Genomic DNA, 23,032 nt, shown 5'->3' on the forward strand with positions numbered 1-23,032 from the left:
TAATTTCTTCCAGACACTGAATCATACAGTAGCTTATCTTTACAGTTTGAGGAGTTATATGCTCCTTTTCAACCTTTCCACTTCTCTGTAAGGATGAAGAGGAGGACAATGATGACACTGCAGCAGAGGAGGAGGATCCAGAAGTTCCGTCGGGGCCTCGGCCGGTCATCTCTGAGCTAGTAAAGAAGGAGAAGATCACTCCTATCCCAGAAGGAAGCGCCTTCTTCATCTTCAGCAGCACAAACCCGTATGAAACACTTAACACATCATGCTCACACAGACCTCACACATATGGACACATCCACGAAGGTTGTGCCTCAGATCACAAAGATGTTCTCTCGCTATGTTGTATTTCCTTTGTCCTCCAGGTTTCGCGTGTTTTGCCACAGACTCATCAATCATCACATATTCACCAACCTCATCCTGGTGTTCATCATGCTCAGCTCTGTCTCACTCGCTGCTGAGGATCCTATCCGAAACTTTTCAGCTCGCAATATTGTAAGTCCACAAACCACAGAAATGTATTTATGACCTTTAAGAGTGACGTTATTATTATGTTACTATATAATGTTAGTTTGGTTAGTTTGACATGCAGTTGTTTCTATAATTCTTTGGCGCTTTAAATACTGGCCATACCGGTGGTTTTGCATGTTTTTGCCCATTAATTATAATTTGCATACTTTACATGACCACTGAACATTTTCCACAGCAAACACTGCCCGAATTTATGTTTCAGTAAAACTTAAATCAGTTAATATTATTTGATATGCAAGACAAAAGGAACTTCATGATATCCATTTTTTTTTACATATCATTGTCTAAGGAGGAATTAAGGCGTTTTTCAGTACACGTTAAAATAAGAGAAGCAACTAACAATTATTTCATCAGAAAAATAATATCATTTTACCAGCATGAAAAGGACATTTATCTTTGGTGTCTGTGAGTCTGAATCTGCCCATAAATCATAGATTTTGTCATTTCATAGATTTTGTCATTTCTCTGCTGAGAGCTAGAGCTGTACTTTCTGTCCACTCTTTTATACTAAAGAGAGGGAGAAACAGATAGAAAACAATTATTGAGAAATAAAGTTTATTTTCCTTGTATGACATCTCTGTCATCTATCCTGTCCATGAAAACACATTTCAAAAAGATTACTTGGCGTGACCGTATCTGCCAGAACAAAGACTGTTCCTGACCTGCTAATATGGGCTGTCCAAATTAAATGGCGACATCTGGTGACCCTGCTCATGCTGGTCGGTTCCAGCATTTGTGATTTAAGGGTTAGGTACTCAACAGCAACCTTTTAAATCCAAGTACAAAGTTCACATTATCTTTTATCATCTTTTCCATGACATTGTTTGTCACTTGGAATTGTTTTTCCAGCAACATAGCTTATGAATGCAGTGTTTTAAGCAGCTCACCCACACATCACAGATGTCAGTGTCCATAAATGCAGATTAAAGGAGAGTTTTTAAAAAATATTGCCGGGATTAATTTGTTGAGGACACAGTTTGTACAAAAAAAGGAGGCAATGATTATTTCACAGCTAGTGTCTGGTTTCTGCACATTTTTTTTTTTTTTGTACTGTACTGATATGAAATGAACCTCCCCTGCTGCTATTTAGAAGTTTTGAACTTATTAGAAAGGATATGCAATTTATATTTTATGAGCTGAAACAGGCAAAAACACTGGAACAATCCTGTAAATCAAACAATTTAATTTTCAGTGCATTATAATAACTTTAACTGCACTATGATCACTAAGCTATGGTTTAGTTGATTTATGAGATATAATGCATAATAAATGATGGCGTCGTAAAATCAACTCACGCTTTATGGACTAGTCAGTGGATACTTTTTGCAAGTAATTAAATTTTACTGTGTGTTTACTCTAACAAACTCTTTCCAGAAAACGCTTCAAATGTTTGTTTTTTTTCATTCATCTCGTTTACATATGATGTATGAAGCTGCACAATGAACTGTCTTTGTTAAACATGTACGTTGCTTTTTGCAGATACTTGGTTACTTTGACTATGCTTTCACGGCTATCTTTACTGTTGAGATCGTTTTGAAGGTAAATGCCCTGTGTCCCCTGTCCGTGCTGTGACTAACCTCACCCCAATAACACTCCAAACGTCTCGTTGCCTTCCAGGTCCTAGGCTATGCAGATTATGTCTTCACTAGTATGTTTACATTTGAGATCATATTGAAGGTAACCCCTTAAATGACAACGAGAGCCTTGCTGCATTCTCTCCTTGTGTGTCACCTGCCACTCAGTACAACCTGGCTTGTTTGTTTCCTTTCTCTTATTTACTTTTTCTTCATGGCACCTCTTTTAAAAAAAAGCAAAAACTAAATATTGGAGTTGTTACTTTGCACACACCAACACAAACACAAGATTTGTTTAAAGTGCACTAATCAAAGAATCCATGTTGGGGGAAGGAAACATCACATCAGCATTACATTATACTCACATGGGTGTCACGTCATTCGGGCAGTCATCGCTGAAATGATTTTGATGATGCAGATATGTAAAACATGGTGCAACCCCTTTGTGCAATGCAACACATTTTACTGGGCTGTTCAGACATTGTTAAGGCATTGGCTGAAGTTGAGTTTGAGGTCATCTTCAGGGAGGTGTTCGAAGACGTAAAGTCAACTCCAGTCAAAGCTGACACCATGCCTCTCGTACTGACTGCTCTTCAGATTACCCATAAAAGAGGGGGCAAAACCAACCATGTTCCTGCCGAGCATGGTTCAGTCTGCTTTCCCTGACTGAGTGCATAGAAATGTGGAGTTGTGACTGCAGCCATTTCGGGCAAAACCCGCCAAAGTCCATCACTGTTTTACTTTACAAATTCTCCAGTGCTCCTAGTTAGCACTCTCCTCTCTCCGTCCCTCTGCAAGGCTCCACATTTACATGCACTCAGAAAATTAATCCTTTACTTTTATTATTTGAAGAAGAGTTATTTTGGCTGGTTTTTCTTCTCTGCCTGCTGAATTCTGCTGAAGTTTTAATTGGGAGCTGCTTCCCTTATTCTGAACTATTAAAGAACATAATGGAATGTGCTTTAAGACGACGGTCCACATGAATGTGACATTAAGGCCATTTCGACTTTCCAATCACTATAACTAGAGCTCTTGCAGGTAGTAAATATCCCTGACATCATGGCAACAAAATGCATGTTTTCTTGCCTCATCCCATAGTAGATTGTGAAATGAATGACTTACTACTACATTCATGTAGTTAAGGGCCGTGGGGGTGGCGATGGTAGCTTTAGCCTCCTGTTTCACTTCTCTGAGCTCGCCACCCCGAATCAGAGTGATCCAAAAGAGTGTGGAGACGTGTGCGCGTGTGCAAGGTTGAGAGTGCTGTATATCAGCATATGTTTGTTCTATTTAAAAAGTTTGTGCTGTACATATCTCTGAGTCTTCTGAAGCGTGGAGCGTAAGTGTCTTTGTGTGTGTCTAGTGTGTGCTGAGTGAAATATATGTTTTTTTTTCTCTGTAATTTTCTCCTCTAACTTCCTCTGTCCTCTCCTCAGATGACGACATACGGAGCCTTTCTCCATAAAGGAGCATTTTGCAGGAATTACTTCAACCTCCTGGACCTGTTGGTTGTCGGAGTTTCCCTTGTATCCTTTGGCATCCAGTGAGTACAAGCAAACAGAAACAACAACAAATTATAGGCAAACTAGCCCTAAAACATTGCGTTTTGTTTGCATGCCTTTGATGTTTGTATGCATATAATGAATGGATGCAAAGGTCACTAAGGAGACTCCAAATCCCAGAACTGGCTGTTTCATGAGCACTCTTTTTTTCTATTTATTAGTAGCACAAAAGACCGATAAAAATATATAAAAATACAATGTAAGGATTATACAGGAGGGGTAAGAAACCCCCAAGGGCTTATAGTAAAACCTCCCCTCTGGATTTTCAGTTTATATTATAGAAAATTATTATAGAAAAGATAATGAGAAAAATGGTAAATGGTTAAATAAAACATATTTAAACACACATACTTAAATTTTCACCATGACATAAGTATTTTTTTCATGTTTGACTGAAATACTGACATTAATGGACAATTTTTGATAAAGAGGGGAATAATATTTCAAAATAATTGTCCTCTGTATTTTATGGAATATTGTCCAAGTGTTGTATGATAATAAGGGAGATGAATATTCTTTGCTTGTCTAGTTGGATATGAATGGAAATCAAAGTTAGTAAAAAAAACTGTTTGTATAATACTTTTGATAGGCTATGATTTTGAAAACATGCATTTATACATAAAATATATGTTTGATATATTATAATAAAAATAATATTAATGTGCTGGGAGCTGATGGTTCATACTGATTTGACAGTTTTTTGATTAAAATACAGTTTTTTGGATTAAAATAATTTTTTGAAGAGAAGATGGTTAATTATTGGCCCAAACAATGTTACAGTATATGTATGGATACATTAAACTATAAAAATTAAAAGACAGGTCTATTTACCAATGAACAAACTTTTCTAATTTTTTTTGCACACATAGTCAATGTGGTTTTTCCAAGAAAGTTTTTCATCTACTAATACACCTAAAAATTCTGCTGACGTAACTTCATCTATTTCAATATCACTCTGCTGAGTGCTTTAGGGTAAGTTGTTTAGTACTTAAAAGTTTACTGTCTTAGCTCCCTCTCCCTTCTTCATTTGTTAATGCTTTCCAGGGCCAGAAAGTACTAATGGACTTTTTTTGGCAACAATAACTATGGCAGAGAAACAAAATTTAGTTCCTGGTTGCTAAGATTCTGAAATGGTTCCTGGACTGGACTGGAAAAGGTCCAGCGGTAATAATGAGCTGTTTGTCGATCCTTTTCTGGAATATCTTGTTTGTAAACTACATCCATTTTGTTTTTGTTTTTCAGGTCCTCGGCCATCTCAGTGGTGAAGATTCTTAGGGTGCTTCGTGTTCTTCGACCCCTGAGGGCCATCAACCGAGCGAAAGGCCTAAAGGTGAGAGCTCATCACAAAGTCATCCTGGTGCTCATCCACAGTAATAACCACAATCTCTCAATTCAGTACAGATGCTACAATGTGTAAACATCTCTGTCTTACAGCACGTGGTGCAGTGTGTGTTTGTGGCCATCAGAACCATCGGTAACATCATGATTGTCACCACTCTGCTCCAGTTCATGTTTGCCTGCATAGGGGTGCAGCTATTTAAGGTCAGCTGCACTGAGGTTGAAAAAAAAGCAGTTTTACACATGAAGCCAGAGATATTGCATTTAAAGTTTTAAAATAAGTATCAATTGGAGGGCAAATATTTTGTTTCGTTCCACAGGGAAAATTCTATCGCTGCACGGATGAAGCCAAGTCCAGCCCAGAAGAGTGCAAGTTAGTTTTTCTTGTCTTGTTCCTTCACAGCTATTTACTTTTGACTATTATCCTGGTTTCAGTCTAAACCTCCATGCAACATGTAATTTTCTCACAGGGGCACCTACATCCTGTATAAGGATGGAGATGTGAACCAGCCAACCATCCACAAACGACTGTGGCACAACAGCGACTTCAACTTTGACAACGTCCTCATGGCTATGATGGCTCTGTTCACTGTGTCCACTTTTGAAGGCTGGCCTGCGTAAGACTTTAATTTTAATTCACATGTCAAAGCTTTCAAAATGATACCACGAGCAGTCAGATCTCCATATTATCAACACCATTTAAAAAAAGTTAAAATAAAAGTTTTATCTGTGAGACACATTTCGTACTCACTCATAGATGATATCTTCAGTTAGCTGGATCACATACTGTCTCTGTTTTCTTCTCTACTCAGGTTACTTTACAAGGCAATCGACTCCAACAGGGAGAACCTCGGCCCCATTTACAACTACCGTGTGGAGATTTCCATTTTCTTCATCATCTACATCATCATCATTGCTTTCTTTATGATGAACATCTTTGTAGGTTTTGTGATCGTCACATTTCAGGAACAAGGAGAGAAAGAGTACAAAAACTGTGAACTGGACAAGAACCAGGTCAGAGTTCAAAAAATGTGGGTGTGTGGAAGCAGCGGTTTGTGTGTGTATGTATAAAATAGTTTAAGGAGAACTGAAGTATATAATATGCCATGTTGAGCACTGAAATGCTTAAATACTTTTTATTTATAGAGTTAGAAGATTTTAACTTCAGAAAAGTTAATAAGGCTACAGTGGGTGCCTTGACTTTGTGGTAATGTGTGAAGAAAAGGCTGGGGCACAATAAGTGCTAATCATTGCAGTTCACACACAAATATCCCATCTGGTCTTTTTCTGTGAAAATCCTAGAACTAACCGTTACATTGTTAATATAAGTAGTCTAGGTTGGATTCAAATGAGAGTATCAAGTGTGTTCTTAACTGAGCATTAAAACCTTTTGTATGTTTCTGTGCAGCGTCAGTGTGTGGAGTACGCTCTCAAGGCTCGTCCACTGAGGAGGTACATCCCTAAGAACCCGTACCAGTACAAGTTCTGGTATGTGGTGAACTCAACTGGGTTTGAGTACATCATGTTTGTGCTCATCATGCTCAACACACTCTGTCTGGCTGTACAGGTAAGAAATCACTGGAGCCAACCAGCTCTGTTTCTGTTGAATGCGATCACATGTGACAGCAACAGTTATTCTTAAGTAGCACTGTAATTTGACACAAAGGTGAACATCAAATATATTTACAGGTAATAGGCATTGATCAGTGCAATGATCTACCAAAAATATTGTCATTAGTATTGATGAATTGTTTTATTTTGTTACCAGTAACTTAACTGTCAACTTTCTACTTGCATCACTGCCGTAATTACTTTAAGCAGTGTCGTTTTTATCAAGTTACTATGTGTGCAATTTAAAAGGTTTTGACATTGGCACCCTCTAGTGGTATTATCAAAAAAGGACATCAATGCAAGCAATCCCAAGGACGAGGATATAAATGGACTGAAGTCAAAATATACACCATCAATGTTCCGCCAGTTTAAAAAAAGAAAATTATTACATGTCATTTATTTATTTTTTCTTGCTGACTAGAACAGACTTTGTTACGGCTTAAGTTAATTAAGTGCATAAAATAATATAACCGCTCCCTTTTCTTCCGTTTTCTTTAACCACCCCTCTTTATGTCTTTTCTGCAGCACTATGGCCAGTCGGCACTCTTTAACTATGTAATGGACATTCTTAATATGGTCTTCACCGCTGTCTTCACTGTGGAAATGTTTCTCAAACTCATCGCTTTCAAACCTAGGGTGAGTCATATTACAAATGTCTTCACAGACACCCATATCTACTATCAAACAGAGACGGAGATACTTACCCAAATAAACAGCAAGGCACACACAGATGTCCTACTTTAACATACATTAATTGATACAGTTTTATTTATCAAAGGAATTCTTTGATACTGAGAAGTACACTTATTTGCTATAAGATCAATAGCACCTTTCCTTAGTCTGTCAAATATGAAGCTATGGCCAACCTAGCTTAGCAGTAAAACTGAGAACAAGGAAAAACCTTTCTGGCCTGACCAAAAGGTAAAAAGTCACATGTCAGCTTCTCTGATGCTGGTGAGTAGACATTACTGCTCCAGGCCAAGAGATAGTCCAACACATAACCTCTGTGGAACCACATCGTTTTGCGGATTAACTTCGGACAGAGCCAGACAAGCTGTCTCATCCTGTTTCCAGTCTTTATGCTAAGCTAAACTAACATTCTCCTGGCTATATCTGAGTGATAATTCCATCCTCTCATCTAACTTTCGGAAAGAGATGTTTCAACTTCTTAAAATGTTTAAGAATGGAGCAGCATATGTGAAGGTGTGCAAACTGATGAGCCAGTTGTTTTTTCCCCCTCAATTGCCAACAGCTCTGTGTCGCGAAGAAGGACAGGATGCTAGTAAGCGTGTGGGGTGCAGTGCTGACTTTCCTTTTTTTTTCTTCTCTATAATAGCATTCACTGTTTGTCAAGTTCTTGGCAGCAGTCTTTTTGCAAGTAATATTAGTATTAACATCAATTTGGTGCAGATTGAGTGCTCTGCAGCTCAACCACAATTTGTATAAATCAGTGCATTACAATCATGGGCCCTCCAGCTGAAGTAGCCAGCAGGGGTCTGTGTGTTTTAAATGATCAGAATAAGTGTACTGTATATGAATTTCAGTGTACAAGTAAAGACTTTTTTTTTGTTTGTGCGGATCTCACATCCAACTTGCCCATCACTTGCTCCACCTCACTCAGGGCTATTTTGGGGATGCCTGGAATGTGTTCGACGCACTGGTTGTGATTGGCAGCATAGTTGATATTGTTCTCAGTGAGATTGATGTAAGTAATCTCAGCTACAACAAGACCCGCTGCTCTCTGACCTCGCTCTCATGTTCAGGCCACCTCGGCTCACACTGCAGGTTTCTATGGCAGGACTCAAGATTTCTGGCTTTATATCTGATCACTGTTAATACTTTATCTCCTTTTTTTTTCTCTCTTGTTCTCCCCCTGATCCTGCCATTTCATTACGACCTTTCGCCCGTTCCCTCTTTACTTTCCACTCTTCCCTGATTATCTGTCTGATTCCGTTTCCCTCTCCTTCTCTTCACTGTCTCTTCCCTTTCATTCCCATCTTTGCCCTTACATGTAACGCCATGCATTAACAGCACTATTTCGCTGATGCTTGGAACACATTTGATGCCTTAATTGTTGTTGGTAGCGTCGTTGATATCGCTATCACTGAAGTCAATGTAAGTACTCCTTTTTTCTGCCTCCCAAGTTGAACTGAAGCCTTACAGGAAAGCCACATGGTGATTTCCTGAATTATTTGTTGAAATTTGATAGTGCAGTTGGTCCCAAATTTTTTCTCATGAGGACCCTAAATATGAAGCAAATGTCTGCTTGACCCTCTGGATAGGAGTTCAGCACAGATCAATCAAGGAGGATCAATTCTTCTATTATTGTTGTTCATTTTAAGGATTTTAACACTGTTAATAGGTAAAAGTAAGTAGTATAAACAGGTTTTAAATAAAAATGTCTCAGAAATGTTTTCCCTTATGTTTTTAATCATCTGACGACCCCTCACACTTAATTTGGGAATGTCTGGTGTATTCAGTTGTGGCCTCTACTTTAAAGATTGTATCTGCTGAACTAAAAGCTTCCATCACTATTATGATACTTACCCTGCTAAAACTTTGCAATGTTATTTGTGGAAAGGCATTCATAGATGTGAAAGTGCCATTGGCTTATTCTGTAAAGCTTCAGTTTGACCTTCATTTATGTCCTGTTTTTATTAGTGCTGCAGCCACATTATACTGAGTTAATTGAATAGTCTATCTTGTTGGACTTTTGCCTCTGCTAAATGTTTTGTGGTCAGTGTGTTGCAGTACTGTTTTGGCAGGGATCATGACAAAATGTCTGATAAACATGCTGATTGTTAACCCCTTGGACATGGCAGTGAAAATACGTGCCAAAAACAGGAATCTCTCATGTTTTCTTTGTGAACTGACCCCTGTATTTGGTTCAGAGCAGGATGATTTGTGATGTGGTTGTCTAATTCTTATTCTTGTTCGTTTTGTTTCCATAGAAACTTGTAGAGGCAAGTATGGCAATGAACAATAATGTTTTCTGTGTGTAAAACTGTTGTATAACAACTTTATCTTTGGGGACCCCTTAACAGTGGATAAAAAAGCAAATTGGTCGTCTATTGTTTTATTGACTCAGGAAAAAGTAGATTTTTGCAGTTTTGTAGCACAGTAACCCAGATTCAGTTTTAATTAAAAGCCCATTTCAGTATTGATCAATCAGTCAGTCGCTTTTAAAATCCATGTGAAGGCTTAATAAAATTACTTCTTCTCTGCTTTAACCAGCTACAATAATCCTCCTCTCTTTGTGGTTTAAAAAAACACCTAAAACAAAGACTACATGTCTGTGAACGATTTGTCGTGCTTTGAGTTTAACTGTTACAAAAATGGTAAAGATTGTCAGATTTGTAGTCCAGGATACAAACAAACACCAGGAATGCTGTGAGACCAAATTTTAAGTCGAGGAATAGTTATGGTGATGATGGTGCGTGTTAGGGGTGAAGTGTGCCAAAGACTCACTGCTACACCTGCTCCACCTGCTCCACCGTCTCCCTCCTGAGTGCTCTCGTGTCTGAGCTGCAGTGCTGTTTTTCTGGAGTTATATTTCATGTTTTCTGAGTTTGTTATTCCAAAATGTGTGTCTGCATGAGTGTCTAAACAAGCACTAACTTTGTTTAAAACATGTGTTGTGTTGGGGTGTGTAGGTTATTATTGTTATGCATGCGTGTTTTACATGTGTACATTTTGTACTTTAAGGTGTGCTGTGTGTTTGTGTGTTGGGAATTTTGGGGACATGATGTTGATTTCACAAGAGCTTTCATATTGGTTCTTGTGATGTGCCTTTCATTCACCATTAACATTTATTTGTGGTTTGCGTTGCATGAGGATGTTGCTGTTTGTGTCACACAGCAAACTGACCAGATATTAAACTTTTTCCATTGGATCATTTGTAATAGTTGTGGGTTTGCATTTTCAGTTATTGATGATTTTTACTACTTGCTTGCCTTACCAGTCATAAGGTTTGTGATTGTTTAGTTTTTGACCTGACTACTGTGACCTCTCAAAATGCATGCTGGGAAGCGTCAGCCATTCACCTCATGCACCTCATGCACCTCATGCACCTCATTCGCTAACATCCTTCCCATGTCCCGCCTCTCACAGATGACGCTTGGCCACCCGCTCCACTCCCCACCGGTCAGTTTTTTTTCCATAGAGCTTTGTGAAGTTTGCCCTTTCTCTCTTGCCACACCCTTCGACCTTTACCTCCAGACAGAATGGCGCTGGAGCTCAGAGCTTGGAAATTGCCACCCTACACAACATTAAGGAAAAGAACTCTGAGAGCCAATAAATTTGTAAAAAGCTGGAAATCGTGATGAGATTTTTAACAAATGTCGATCCTTTGCTTTCCTTGAAGTTGTGTAGGCCACTGCAGCTTCGCAGATTGTTAAGATTATGCATCAGTATTAGCTAAAACAGATAAGTAGATATAGAAGCTTTTCCAGTATCTAAAACTTAAATTAGTCTTCAGTTATAGTCCTCAAATGAAAGTAAAAATCTAAGCGTCCTTTCAGTTATCAGGTAAGAATTCACCAGTGGATCAGAAGATCCTTATTTTTGTACGTTTACACTGTTGGTGGTTTAATGCAGCTGAGTTTGAGGTTCTTTGATGATCTTGTGTTTGTGTATCTGTGAGTGATTGTCTCTGTGTTTTGTTCTGTCTTCCTGTAGTGAGCTCTTAAAGCTCAGAATGGAGCTCATGTGTAGCGCAGGTGTGTAGACTCCAGTCAGGTGCATGAACACTCCAACAGTAAATCTCTACTCTCTGCCTCTTCACACCTCTCTGCCTCTCCTTTTCTTACTATTACAGTATGACTCAATCTGTCTGGCTTTTTATCTTCTATCCCAGTATTGGTCTCCGTCTCTGGTTTCCTCCTCCTCCCTGTCTTTCTTTCTCTCTCCTTTTCTTCACCTCTTTCTGCACCGGACTGTGAGAGCGCCCTGCTATGGCAGTTTTGTTGCAGGGAACTACTGACATGCATGAGTTGCTGCATTGCTATGAGTTCACCAATGGCTCCTCATCATTCAAATGTCTTGCGTGTGCGTGCAGTGCTTTCCCAGCAACGCAGCAATGCTAAACGCATGTTCCATCAACGCTGTGGCCAGGATTACCTAAAGAACCTCCTCAAGCTAATTCTACCTTTTTTTTCATCATGCTCATTTTGCACCTCATACTGACAGTTTCTCAAGTATTGTGCTGAGGGATTTGAATGAAGTATCCGTCTGAAGTGTATCTTTGTTTTCAGTGCTGAGTTAATTTCGTTACACAGGTTCAGTCAAACCACCACCACTATGATTGATGTTTCTATTTTATTTTGCACTGGGACTTTCTCTGTGTAAAAATGCTCGCTGAATACTGCTGATATTCTATTACTTGCTGTTAATGGCATGAATTGCAAACAATAACTGTGTATCTGGGTGCGGATTTGTGTGAGCAACTGTGTATTTCAACTTAATTTTATCAGGCTCAAACTTTTTTTTGGGGTGGGGGGGGTGTCAGCAAGCAAGAAAAAACATTGTTTTCAAAATATTTGATTTACATAAAATCATCACAACCCAGAGGAGAATGAGATCCCAGCTGTCGTTCATGTTCCACTCCTATGATGGGTGCCATTAATGATGCACACAATGTATGATTTTTGTCATATTTTGTCATATTTTGATGTGAACTTGCCACCTGAATCCGAAGTCTAATTGTTGGAATTGGCAGGAAAAACTAAAAATTAGCTATGAGGCTCTGTAAGAGTAGCAGCTTTTATCATGACATGAATTCATAACATTTGTCATGTCAGTCTGTTAACGTCTCATTAACATTGTCTAAAGCTCGGCAAAGATATCTCAATCCATAAAATCCATGTAATCCCATCAGTAATGACCTTCACACCGGGGGAGTGATAAAGTTGTGTGCCAGTCTTACATGTTACTAAGTGATGGAGTAATTTCATGTTGTTTGTCAGTATGACATGCGATTGTCAAGTTCTACATGGAGAATGTTAAGCCTTAAAACTGTTGTATGGCAGTCTTTTAAAGTGTTAAGATAATGTTTTGTGTCTGTCATTATATTAAGTGTACATAGACAGTGATACATGAATGTCTGTCTTTGTCATAGTGAAACAATAAGACAGTTTTGTCCCGTCAATGAGAAGAGTAGTGACTTTGTTCTGTCTACGTGTTGACTGGCGTTGTGTGATGAAAGACTTTTCAAATGTAATGTATACGTGTTTGGCCCAAATGTGTGTGAGACCTGCGGGCTCTGTGCAAGTCATTAATACAGGTCTTTGATTTTAAAGCCAACGGAGACTCCTCAGGTGGATGATCAGGGGGTAAGATGCTCCGTACCCCCCTTCCCCCTCTTCAGGGCCATGCCATGTTTAGATCTGCATTTCTTTGTTTGGTATTTTTCTGTTGTCTATAACATCTCCAATGATCTATTGCTTATTTTTAGTTTCCATTCTCTTTTTTTTCTTTTGGGAATTTTTCTCACATTTGTTTTTGTTTGTTCATTTGTATAAATCCTCAAAACATTTGCCTTTCATTTTCCTAAATGTTTGGAGTAATTGGAGTTATTTCTAAGGAGAGTGTGTCACTCAAACGTGACGCTGTGTGTCCTGTTGGGTGGGAGTGGTTTTGGGCCGCTCCTCACGTTTGTACTGTTGACACTGCTACATGGTCTCTGCCACCATTCTTGCGTGTGGTAGTGACCCATGGGTGACCCCTGGGATCAGGTCACCTAGCTGTGACCTGTGAACCTCCTGGCTGACCCGTTCGGGTTGGCCCCACTGTGACTCCGCATGCAGTGACTCTGGACTGAGGGTGCCATGCTTGTGCAGATGTGTCCTGTCAAGTATGGCAAGGTTTTCTCCAGCATGCTTGCCTCCTTGCTTCCTCCCCTATAGGTCTTTACAGTGACAGGGCTCCTGACAGTGCTATGGACGCAGAATAACAGAAACATATCAGCTGCAGCTACACTGCTTAATAATGTTGTGACCAGAAATGGTCTAAAATCTACAGCCTTGCTGTATAGAATAACTGCAGTTTGAACATCGAATAGATGTTGCCACCACACCAAAAAAATAATCCATCAAATTCAAAACAAGGTTTGATCCAAACATGCAGTTTTCCATGACGCACAGATGTAGTGTTGCTTTGTAGCCCATATGTATCTGGCACAGGGGTCTCAGTTCAGACCTCCTCATCCCATAAAGCACAGCCAGGTACTCTGTGTTCACTACATACACTTTTGCTCTCCTGTCCTCTGACTCTGGTCTGTTTCTCCACAGAACACAGAGGACAGCGCTCGCATCTCCATCACCTTCTTTCGTCTCTTTCGAGTCATGCGGTTGGTCAAGCTCCTCAGCAGAGGGGAGGGCATTCGCACCCTTCTTTGGACTTTCATCAAGTCCTTCCAGGTGAGGCACAGTACAATTATCTGATCAGTGACTAAGTATTAAAGTCCGGCGTATTAATCTTTTTCTCCTTTCTTTCCTCTCTTTTGCCTGAAGGCTCTGCCATATGTTGCTCTTCTTATAGCCATGTTGTTCTTCATCTACGCTGTCATTGGCATGCAGGTCGGTGAAGAAATGTGATGCAAGTATATTCCCTCTGTCTTACCCGAGTTGGTAAGGGTGCAGTCAAATTAATGCGGGCAATATATCTTCTTCAGGTGTTTGGAAAGGTTGCCATGGTGGACGGCACACACATCAACAGAAACAACAACTTCCAGACCTTCCCTCAGGCTGTGCTCCTTCTCTTCAGGTGTGTAGGATTTTGGGGGCCAGGGTTCATCGGGAAACTGATTCATTGTATTTTTAATATTTTTCTTTTTAGTTTGTGTATATATTTCTGGGTTGCCTGTTGAGTGATCCATTTGTATCCGTCCTGACTGTCTGTTCCCCAGATGTGCCACTGGAGAGGCATGGCAGGAGATCATGTTGGCCTGTATGCCAGGGAAACTGTGTGACCCAGAGTCCGACTACAACCCTGGAGAGGAGATGACGTGTGGCAGTGGATTTGCAATAGTTTACTTCATCACCTTCTACATGCTCTGCGCCTTTTTGGTACACACAAAAATGAAATTGTTTGGCTTATAACTAGTTATTTACGTTACAGTTCTTTGCCTTCTGTACTAGCATCACTAGAGCACCACAGGTTAAGATTTAAAATCATTCCTACATTATGATTTTTGTATGTTTGCTTATGTACAACCGAGGCCCATACAACTCTACAGATATTCTATAAACAATAATTTGAGGACTAAACAAAGTGGTTATATGATATTGGCCATAACACTTCTCAATAATAAACTGTGCAATCTTTCCCATCTAGATTATCAATTTGTTTGTTGCCGTCATCATGGACAACTTTGACTATCTAACACGTGATTGGTCCATTCTTGGACCACACCACCTTGATGAATTCAAGAGAATTTGGTCTGAGTACGACCCAGAGGCAAAGTATGTGTTTTACCTATAGTATCCAAAAGTGTGTTTCTGTGGAGTGAATCTCTATTAGCAAGTAATATGACAGTTAAGGTCTTGAGTCTGTTTTGTTTCTCACACAGGGGCAGAATTAAACACCTGGATGTTGTGACACTCCTTCGTCGTATCCAGCCTCCTCTCGGCTTTGGCAAATTGTGCCCTCACAGAGTTGCTTGCAAGGTCTCTTCCCCTCCCTTCTTTTATTATCTTATTTCCAAAATGTACACAGAAATACTGATAATTCAGCTCATCTGTTCTAAAACGTTAAAGGCCTCTGTCTGCTCTCTTCTTTCAGAGGCTGGTAGCAATGAACATGCCTCTGAACAGCGACGGCACAGTCATGTTTAACGCCACTTTGTTTGCACTGGTGCGCACCGCTCTGAAGATCAAAACAGAAGGTACCAGCCAAATAGAAGTCACATGATCTTGCGCTGCTTCTAGAAAACACACATACAATACTCTGCTGATGCATTCACTACCTGTAATTATGAGCTTGCATGGATTTAAAATGGCTGAGTACTGGAGTGCTGGTGTCTCAGGGGTGTTTGTTTCCTTGTGGTGCAGGTAATCTGGAGCAGGCCAATGAAGAACTGCGAGCTGTCATCAAGAAAATCTGGAAGAGAACCAGCATGAAGCTGCTGGATCAAGTGGTACCCCCTGCTGGTGGTTAGTGAAATTGGCAGTGTCAGTCAATTAAATCACACACACTCCTAGTCCTTCTGTTACAGTTTGACACAAACCAAACTACAGCAGCTTGCACCGAACCTCACACACACACACACACACACCATATGCTGGCCACTTGCTGTTTGCATAAAATTACAGAAAGCTCCAAACTGCTTTTTCATATCTTTGTCCTTAAATAAAATCTCACTCACGCACATACATTCTCACACACAAGTAAAGCTGTATTGTGCTGTTTCTGCTCTGTTCATGTTTCTTCTCCATGTGTGTTTGATCCACACTCCTCCCTCCTGCCCTGGATGCTGATGGAGGCCACTGACTGTCTGCTGGGCTTTGGGCTTGCATGGCCTTGTAGACCACTGTGCAAGTGCATGCTCTGTCTTTCTCACTAATCCATGGCCTTTCTCTATTTCTCCGCCTGTCTCCATTGTTCTAAACTCTGTCCTTTTCTCACTGCTTGAGCTCCCACAGCTTATTCTTCTCACACTGTTATATCTCTGTATCCAAAACTCTGAGGCTCTTCAGAATATTCTGAAGCAGTTCTGTTTTAGGGTGGTGGCATGGAACTAGTGTTGCCTCTCTCTCTCCGATCTCTATCCCCAGCGTGCTTGTTCAAAGTGATTCAGACCCCTGCTTCAGAATGATTCTCACATACTCTTCAAAGTCGAAAAAATATATATATATCATACATACATCTAAGAACATGCCCTGAAAGTACAAGCACACACATAATTTAACATAAAAGCATATATGAGCACAAACAGGTGAATTTTACACAAACATACTAGATGATTCATATAGTATACATTTATGACGCATACTGTAGATCTGCTTGCTTGCATGTGCTGAAGAAGTAAATTAAATATAAACACAAAAAATAATTTGGCTCACACACCCTCCTGCCTCCCAATAAAATATGAAAAAAGTTTCTCAAAGGTAAATTAATGTCAGTTTATATTTAAATAAAATAAAAAACGCTAATTTTTACGTCTCTATTTGCAGCCTGTATGTAAATGCTAATTACACACTACAAGTGGCAGCATTATTTAATCGTACTGTAAGTTTATTTGTAGTCTACTGGATCATAATTCTGCTCACAGCGTCCACTTCATCAGTAGCCCAACTTTAAGGAAAAAGGACAGAGAAGTTACAGTAGTTATTACTCACAGCTTTCATGGATCACATTTAAAATCAAACACACATATAATGTAGAAGATCTCACTTTTATCATCGATAGCTCTTCGGATGTAAAAGTTCACAAACACAGACAAAGATTTTGCCGCAAATATTTGATTTTATGTTCTTTTTGAAACAGCGAAGGATCTCAGGTGGTGCAGATTGAGGTACAGTATATACACCATCAAGATGGATGTATATAATTTGGATATAAATTATTTTGGTTGATTGGGATTAAAGAGTGCCTCACTTGTCTGCAGTTCTAAGGTGATGGACCCACAGTTTTAAGGAGAATGGACGAGGGAGGAGAAGAGTCTCTCCTTCTCTCTCCCAGTGTACTGTGTGTAGTGAGCTGCTGACACAGGAAGCATTTGTGTGGTCTGTTCACTCAGATGATGAGGTAACCGTGGGGAAGTTCTATGCCACTTTCCTGATACAGGACTACTTTAGGAAATTCAAGAAACGTAAAGAGGAAGGCCTGGTGGGTGCTCACCCCTCCCAGAACAACACAGCTATTGCTTTACAGGTGAGTCTCCCAGTGTTTGTGTGTTATTTACGAGAGAGAGGAGAGAGATTGTTTGAAATATGAGCATTGTAATTGTGTTGAGTAAGTGTGTAAAATGTGTCTTTGTGCATTTCATTCAAATATCATTACGTGTGCTAATGTTATGGTTTATGATCCAGCAGGACGTTCATGATCTTGGTGTACAGTATGAATCTGTTACTGTGATTTATATGTGCCCAGTGTGTGAATTTCTTGTTCGCATATCTGCGTCTTTAAATATCATAGATGTTGATGTTAAGCGTATGTCATTGTCTCCAGCTATCATTCCATGTGTTTTCTGTGCATCACAGTTCACTCATCGACCCATGAAAATCACATGCAAAGCATGTTGCCATTTCTGTTACCTTATAATGTCGGATATATGGCTATAATGTATCCCCATATATCATTGGCAGTAAACATGACCAGCTTTAGTTAATTTATAATGACATTTTTTCTGTATGTTGTGCTAATGTTGTTAAGTACACCCACAAAGGGAAGGGTTAGGGTTAAAGTAATTATTTACTGCACTCACTGCAGCATGTGTTAGACAAAGCGCAGCTGGGTGGTCAGACGTTTCAGCTAAGTAATACTCACAGCAGGTGGCATTCAGGAGAGCACATTTGTCTGTCTGTGTCATCTCTCACAGTCTGTCAGTACTGTAAATGTTAGGTGTTGCATATTCCAGTGCAGGCATGTGTATGCCCAGTATGTGTGGTGGTTGTGGCTGGATGATGTCAGATTTCGTACTGTGAGTTGAAAGATGAAGGTCAAGCGTTTAGTCCTCTCATTGTCATGGTTACAGGCTGGCCTTCGCACCCTGCATGATATTGGGCCCGAAATTCGCCGAGCGATATCATGTGATCTGCAAGATGACGAGCTAGTAGACTTTATTCCAGAGGAAGACGAGGAAATTTATAGGGTAAACTGATTTAATTTTACATGACAGGAGGAATGTTTGTAGCGAAATATAAATATTGTGCTTGTAAAGTGTTTTTCATGGTATTGCACATTAAAAAGCTTTTTATATAAGGAAATGTGCTTAGAGAAATATTAATCAACAAAATATGAAGTAGATGTACTGTCTACTCTAATTTATATTGCTACAATATGTAGAATTTGTTTATTTGGTTTATTTTGGCTTTCTTTGTTTTTCCTCCATTTCAATTCCAAGAAATTGCAAACAGTGCATTCATTTTGCTCACGTCATGTGTCATGAACCCAGCTTCTGAACTTCTTTTTGCTCATACAATTTCTGGAAAGAAAATCAGCCCCCAGACTTAACATCAATAGCACATTTGTTCTGCTGCTTTGTAAGAAGCCCTGGTGGTTTTACTTTGAGCGTTCCTTCACAGCGTAACGGTGGGCTCTTCGGTAACCATCTCATGAACGGCGGTCATCGGCGATCCAACGGCCATCAGACCAACGCCACACAGCGACCACTACAGGTGCAACCTCCACCTCACTACGCCCACATGGAGCAGCCGGTGGGACGCCTATCTCGAGCAAACGCAATGTCGCACCCCAACCACCACCATCACCACCACCACCATCACAACCGACACCACAACTCCTACGGCAAGTCTCCCAAATCCACCAACATCAACCTCAACAATGCCAACATGTCCAGTCTGCCCAATGGAGGACACCATCGTTACTATGAGCATGCACCTCCCAATGGCTACCCAGGTCTTCGCAGCTCCTACTATGACTACGACAAGCCTCGGACACCCCAGGGTCAAAGGTATCCACACACTGATCATCGGCCTTTTGAAATGGTTTAAACAATAGATGTAGAGTGAGACACGTGAGTTGAAATATACCCTTTGTCTCTGGGCACATTTTGCTTGGAGTTGTGTTCTTGTTGCTAAACTCGCCAAATGTAGAAATTACATGTGAACTAAGCTTATAAAGTCACATCACATCATGATATTTTCAACACTCCCACAAGACAATGATGACAGAAAATCCCTTCTATTTTTGAAATGCAATCCATACCATGGTTATCTAAGTTAAAATCAGAACTTTTTGAAGATGTTCAAGTTTCATATAAAACCATTCAGTTTGACCTATTAGTCAAATTTTTCAGACATTTTGGGAAATACTCTTTATTACAGTCAAGGGATGGTTAGCTTAGCTTAATATAAAGACTGTAAATGGGAAAACAGAGGTTAGCTGTTTTCCCATTTCCAGTCTTTACACTAAGCTAAGCTAACTGGCTGCAGGAGGTAGCTTCATATTTGCTGTAATCATTTGATCAGTCATCTCATCTAAAAAAACTATTTAAGATGCTGTGACAGATTTTGGTCCAAGTTTGTTTGCTCGTATGGAATTTTTTTCAAAATACATATATGAAGGCATTAATATTTTGAATTAATGCCCTGCCCTAGTTGGTTGTGTCTTTCCTATTTAGCTTTCTCATGATTTTTGTGAAGAGATAGACTGTTAAGACATAAAATACCTAATACACAAAATAGCTCATAGAATATCACACAATAATAACATCTGACAGCAGGTATAAACATTTCAAAGTATATAGATATGGATTATGGATTTCCCCTTAAGTGCTGAAGGCTGAAACTTTAATGCATAGATAAAAAACAATTGAAGAAATTTCTGAATGTATTTTTTGTTTCGCTGTTCTCCTTTCACGCAGCTATCTTAAGTTGTTGACAGCACATAACTGAGGGAATTTAAAAGCCATTGGTATTAATTTATATACCTTGAGTGCTTGCTGCATCAAGAAGACCTGTGGACTTTATCTGTTGCATAAGTATTTTCACGCCCACTGGCAAGACCCAGCTTCTTATCAAACCTTCCCTTTTCACAAACCTTTATTGTAAACCCTTCACTTCATAATGGATCACAAGCCCACTCTCATGCCGACGGTTAATTTCATAAGTGAACAATATATACACATATCTCCTGATTTTCCATGTTCTGTTTAGTCAGCCGCTCCAGTATTGGGCCTGTTTTTCTTTAGTACCCAATAAGTTTGGAGGACAATTTCATTACTGCCACTCTGCAAAAGAGAAATGATTTTTAGTTTGGTTCTTATCTTAAGAATAGAAAATGGAATTGTCAACCAACACTGGAGTTGATGTCCGCCATCATGCTCTCTCCTCCTCATACATATATATGAGAATGCTGTATATGATTCATATACTGTATGATATATATGTCACGCTTTCTCCACCCTTTTCTCTGTGTTCTCTCCTCCCTTTCTCCTTCCTAACCAAAATTCTTTATCTCAACCATCCCTCTGCTTTCTTGGACAGAAGGCGCTACTATGAGACCTATGTTAGGTATGTTGATTTTCTAGGTTTGGCTCCAGCAATTTGTCTCAACAGCAAAAGAAGGACTTTATTGTTTATTATGGTTTTGGATCAGTGAATGGTTGCATTCTTGCTAAGTCAGTGTTATGTGCTATATGCTGGCCAATCATATGTCTGGTTATCATCTGCCACTGTTGATGCAGTTGGGTCAGTGCTTTGAATTAAAAGGAGAAATAATGTAATTGTTGGCCAGCATATCGCTGAGAGCAGCCCTGCTTTATGCATGTGTCAAAGTGACGTGCTTGCTTTGAAGAAGATGCCAGATGCTCGAAAACAAGGACGTGTACAAGAATTTGTTTTAAAAACTGCATTGCTAGTCACCACTAGTCCCCCCCCCAATAAAGAGTCCGTCACTGAATTCACTCCACAATTCCTAACCAAAAGAGAAATGTGTTTTTAAACTATCTTATACAGGACAAAGCGATGTGATGAAGTGGATGAGATGTTTAGATGACAAAGTGATCCTCTTCAGCCTGAAACTCCCTTTTCTCTTGATTTGACTGTGGTTAATACATATCAGGGTGGTCAGTTGCATTGCTGCCCCCTGGAGGCTTGTGTCTGCATGGCAGTGCATGGCCTTATTCTAGTAACCACCCCCCCCCCCCCCCAAGAACATCAGCAGTGTGCACATTCTGACCCCTGTGCCCTGACCTCTCATCAGGTCCCACGGAGTTGATGGACGCCACCCCACCATCCGCAGGGAGGAGGAGTTTGATGAAGACCGCCTCTCTGGGGAGTATTACAGTGGAGAAGAGTTTTATGAAGATGACAGTATGCTTTCAGGGGACAGGTATTACTCTTTCCGACTGCCTTTTCAGCTTATGCGGCAATCTTATGCGTAGTTGTACCCTGCTCAGAAAAGACAGCATGTATAAACACGTATAAAGTACCAGAAATGTAATAAAAATGAAAGAGTTTGGGGATAGTGTGTGCCAAACCGCTGCTTTCCAACATGCTTTTTATTCTATATGTTGACAGGTACCAGAACAGTGACACAGAATATGAGACTCCCAAAGGTTACCATCACCCTGACAGTTACTATGATGATGACGAGCAGCCTCTCTACCGCGACTCACGGAGGTCACCAAAGAGACGGCTGCTTCCTGCCACGCCTCAAGGTACCTTACCCTCTTGTATCCCACAGCATCCGTTACACATTGACCGTACGTACAATTTTCCAGGTAATACATTGTATCGAATAAACTAAATATATATATCAAATAAACTAAAACACAAAAATATCTTGCTGAAGACATTATATGAGAAGTCACGACAGATTACAAAACATTTAACACTCACTGTATGATTTACCCACTCACCCAGTTTTATATTCCTTGAGTGTTTGCAAAGTTGCATGCTGTCAATGTTTCCTGCATGAGTTCACTCACTGGTCCCCTCCTGATTCGCTCAGGTAACAGGAGGTCATCCTTCAACTTTGAGTGTCTACGCAGACAAAGTAGCCAGGACGAGCTTCCACATCAGCGTACTGCTCTACCACTGCACCTTATGCAGCACCAGGTAACACGGGCACATGTCTCACATGCACTGTTTACTCACTTTTAAACACTGCATTACATTATGGACATTAAAAATGATTGTACTACTTCCCTCATTCTCTAAATTAAACATAACAGATTTTCCTTTAAAATATGTATATTTGATGAAGCAAGGTAGATTGTGCTCACATCCTCCTGCAGTAGAAATGGTAGCTGTAGTTAGTAGTAGAATACTAGTACAACTTGACAGTACTACAACTGCCTGTGTTTGTATCATGTGTCTCTCCTGGCCCATCAGGTTATGGCTGTAGCAGGTCTGGACTCCAGCAGAGCCCACCGCCTCTCCCCGACTCGCTCCACCCGCTCCTGGGCCACTCCCCCTGCTACCCCGGCCAGTAAAGACCAGTCACCATACTACACCCCTCTCATCCGTGTGGACCACCCACACAGGGAGAGTGCTGCTAGCAGCCAAGTGTCAGTGCGGAAGAGCTCCTGGTACACAGACGACCCAGACTTCTCCCATAGGATGTACTCGCCTGTCCACCTGCAGGTGCCACCTGAGTACCATAACAAGTACCACCAGAAGAGAGGCAGCGCCACCAGCCTTGTGGAAGCGGTGAGTTTAAGGCTTGCTCTAGATGTAGGGAGAAAGGAGGTGTGCCTGGCCAAATACTTACTCACAGGCACAGTTATCC

General features: G+C 40.2%; 1 protein-coding gene across 1 annotated transcript in view; it reads left to right on the plus strand.

Moving 5' to 3' along the window:
- cacna1da (calcium channel, voltage-dependent, L type, alpha 1D subunit, a) overlaps positions 1 to 23,032 on the plus strand; it is a 67,274-nt gene that overhangs the window by 40,884 nt on the left and 3,358 nt on the right. The window contains exons 19-45 of the mRNA XM_038697627.1: positions 93 to 247; positions 369 to 498; positions 2,014 to 2,073; positions 3,545 to 3,651; positions 4,913 to 5,000; positions 5,105 to 5,212; positions 5,329 to 5,381; positions 5,479 to 5,625; positions 5,821 to 6,022; positions 6,417 to 6,575; positions 7,145 to 7,255; positions 13,906 to 14,034; positions 14,128 to 14,193; positions 14,289 to 14,380; positions 14,523 to 14,682; positions 14,951 to 15,078; positions 15,186 to 15,282; positions 15,398 to 15,500; positions 15,667 to 15,768; positions 17,355 to 17,488; positions 18,312 to 18,428; positions 18,862 to 19,250; positions 20,785 to 20,811; positions 21,503 to 21,631; positions 21,820 to 21,959; positions 22,253 to 22,359; positions 22,636 to 22,953. Coding sequence (XP_038553555.1) covers positions 93 to 247; positions 369 to 498; positions 2,014 to 2,073; positions 3,545 to 3,651; positions 4,913 to 5,000; positions 5,105 to 5,212; positions 5,329 to 5,381; positions 5,479 to 5,625; positions 5,821 to 6,022; positions 6,417 to 6,575; positions 7,145 to 7,255; positions 13,906 to 14,034; positions 14,128 to 14,193; positions 14,289 to 14,380; positions 14,523 to 14,682; positions 14,951 to 15,078; positions 15,186 to 15,282; positions 15,398 to 15,500; positions 15,667 to 15,768; positions 17,355 to 17,488; positions 18,312 to 18,428; positions 18,862 to 19,250; positions 20,785 to 20,811; positions 21,503 to 21,631; positions 21,820 to 21,959; positions 22,253 to 22,359; positions 22,636 to 22,953 — 3,558 coding nt within the window. The remainder of the gene's footprint in view (positions 1 to 92; positions 248 to 368; positions 499 to 2,013; positions 2,074 to 3,544; positions 3,652 to 4,912; positions 5,001 to 5,104; positions 5,213 to 5,328; positions 5,382 to 5,478; positions 5,626 to 5,820; positions 6,023 to 6,416; positions 6,576 to 7,144; positions 7,256 to 13,905; positions 14,035 to 14,127; positions 14,194 to 14,288; positions 14,381 to 14,522; positions 14,683 to 14,950; positions 15,079 to 15,185; positions 15,283 to 15,397; positions 15,501 to 15,666; positions 15,769 to 17,354; positions 17,489 to 18,311; positions 18,429 to 18,861; positions 19,251 to 20,784; positions 20,812 to 21,502; positions 21,632 to 21,819; positions 21,960 to 22,252; positions 22,360 to 22,635; positions 22,954 to 23,032) is intronic.

Source organism: Micropterus salmoides, unplaced genomic scaffold (genome assembly GCF_014851395.1).
Source record: "Micropterus salmoides isolate LMB-PRFRI ecotype aquatic unplaced genomic scaffold, ASM1485139v1 Ms_hic_scaffold_4, whole genome shotgun sequence".
NCBI classification, from domain to species: Eukaryota; Metazoa; Chordata; class Actinopteri; order Centrarchiformes; family Centrarchidae; genus Micropterus; species Micropterus salmoides.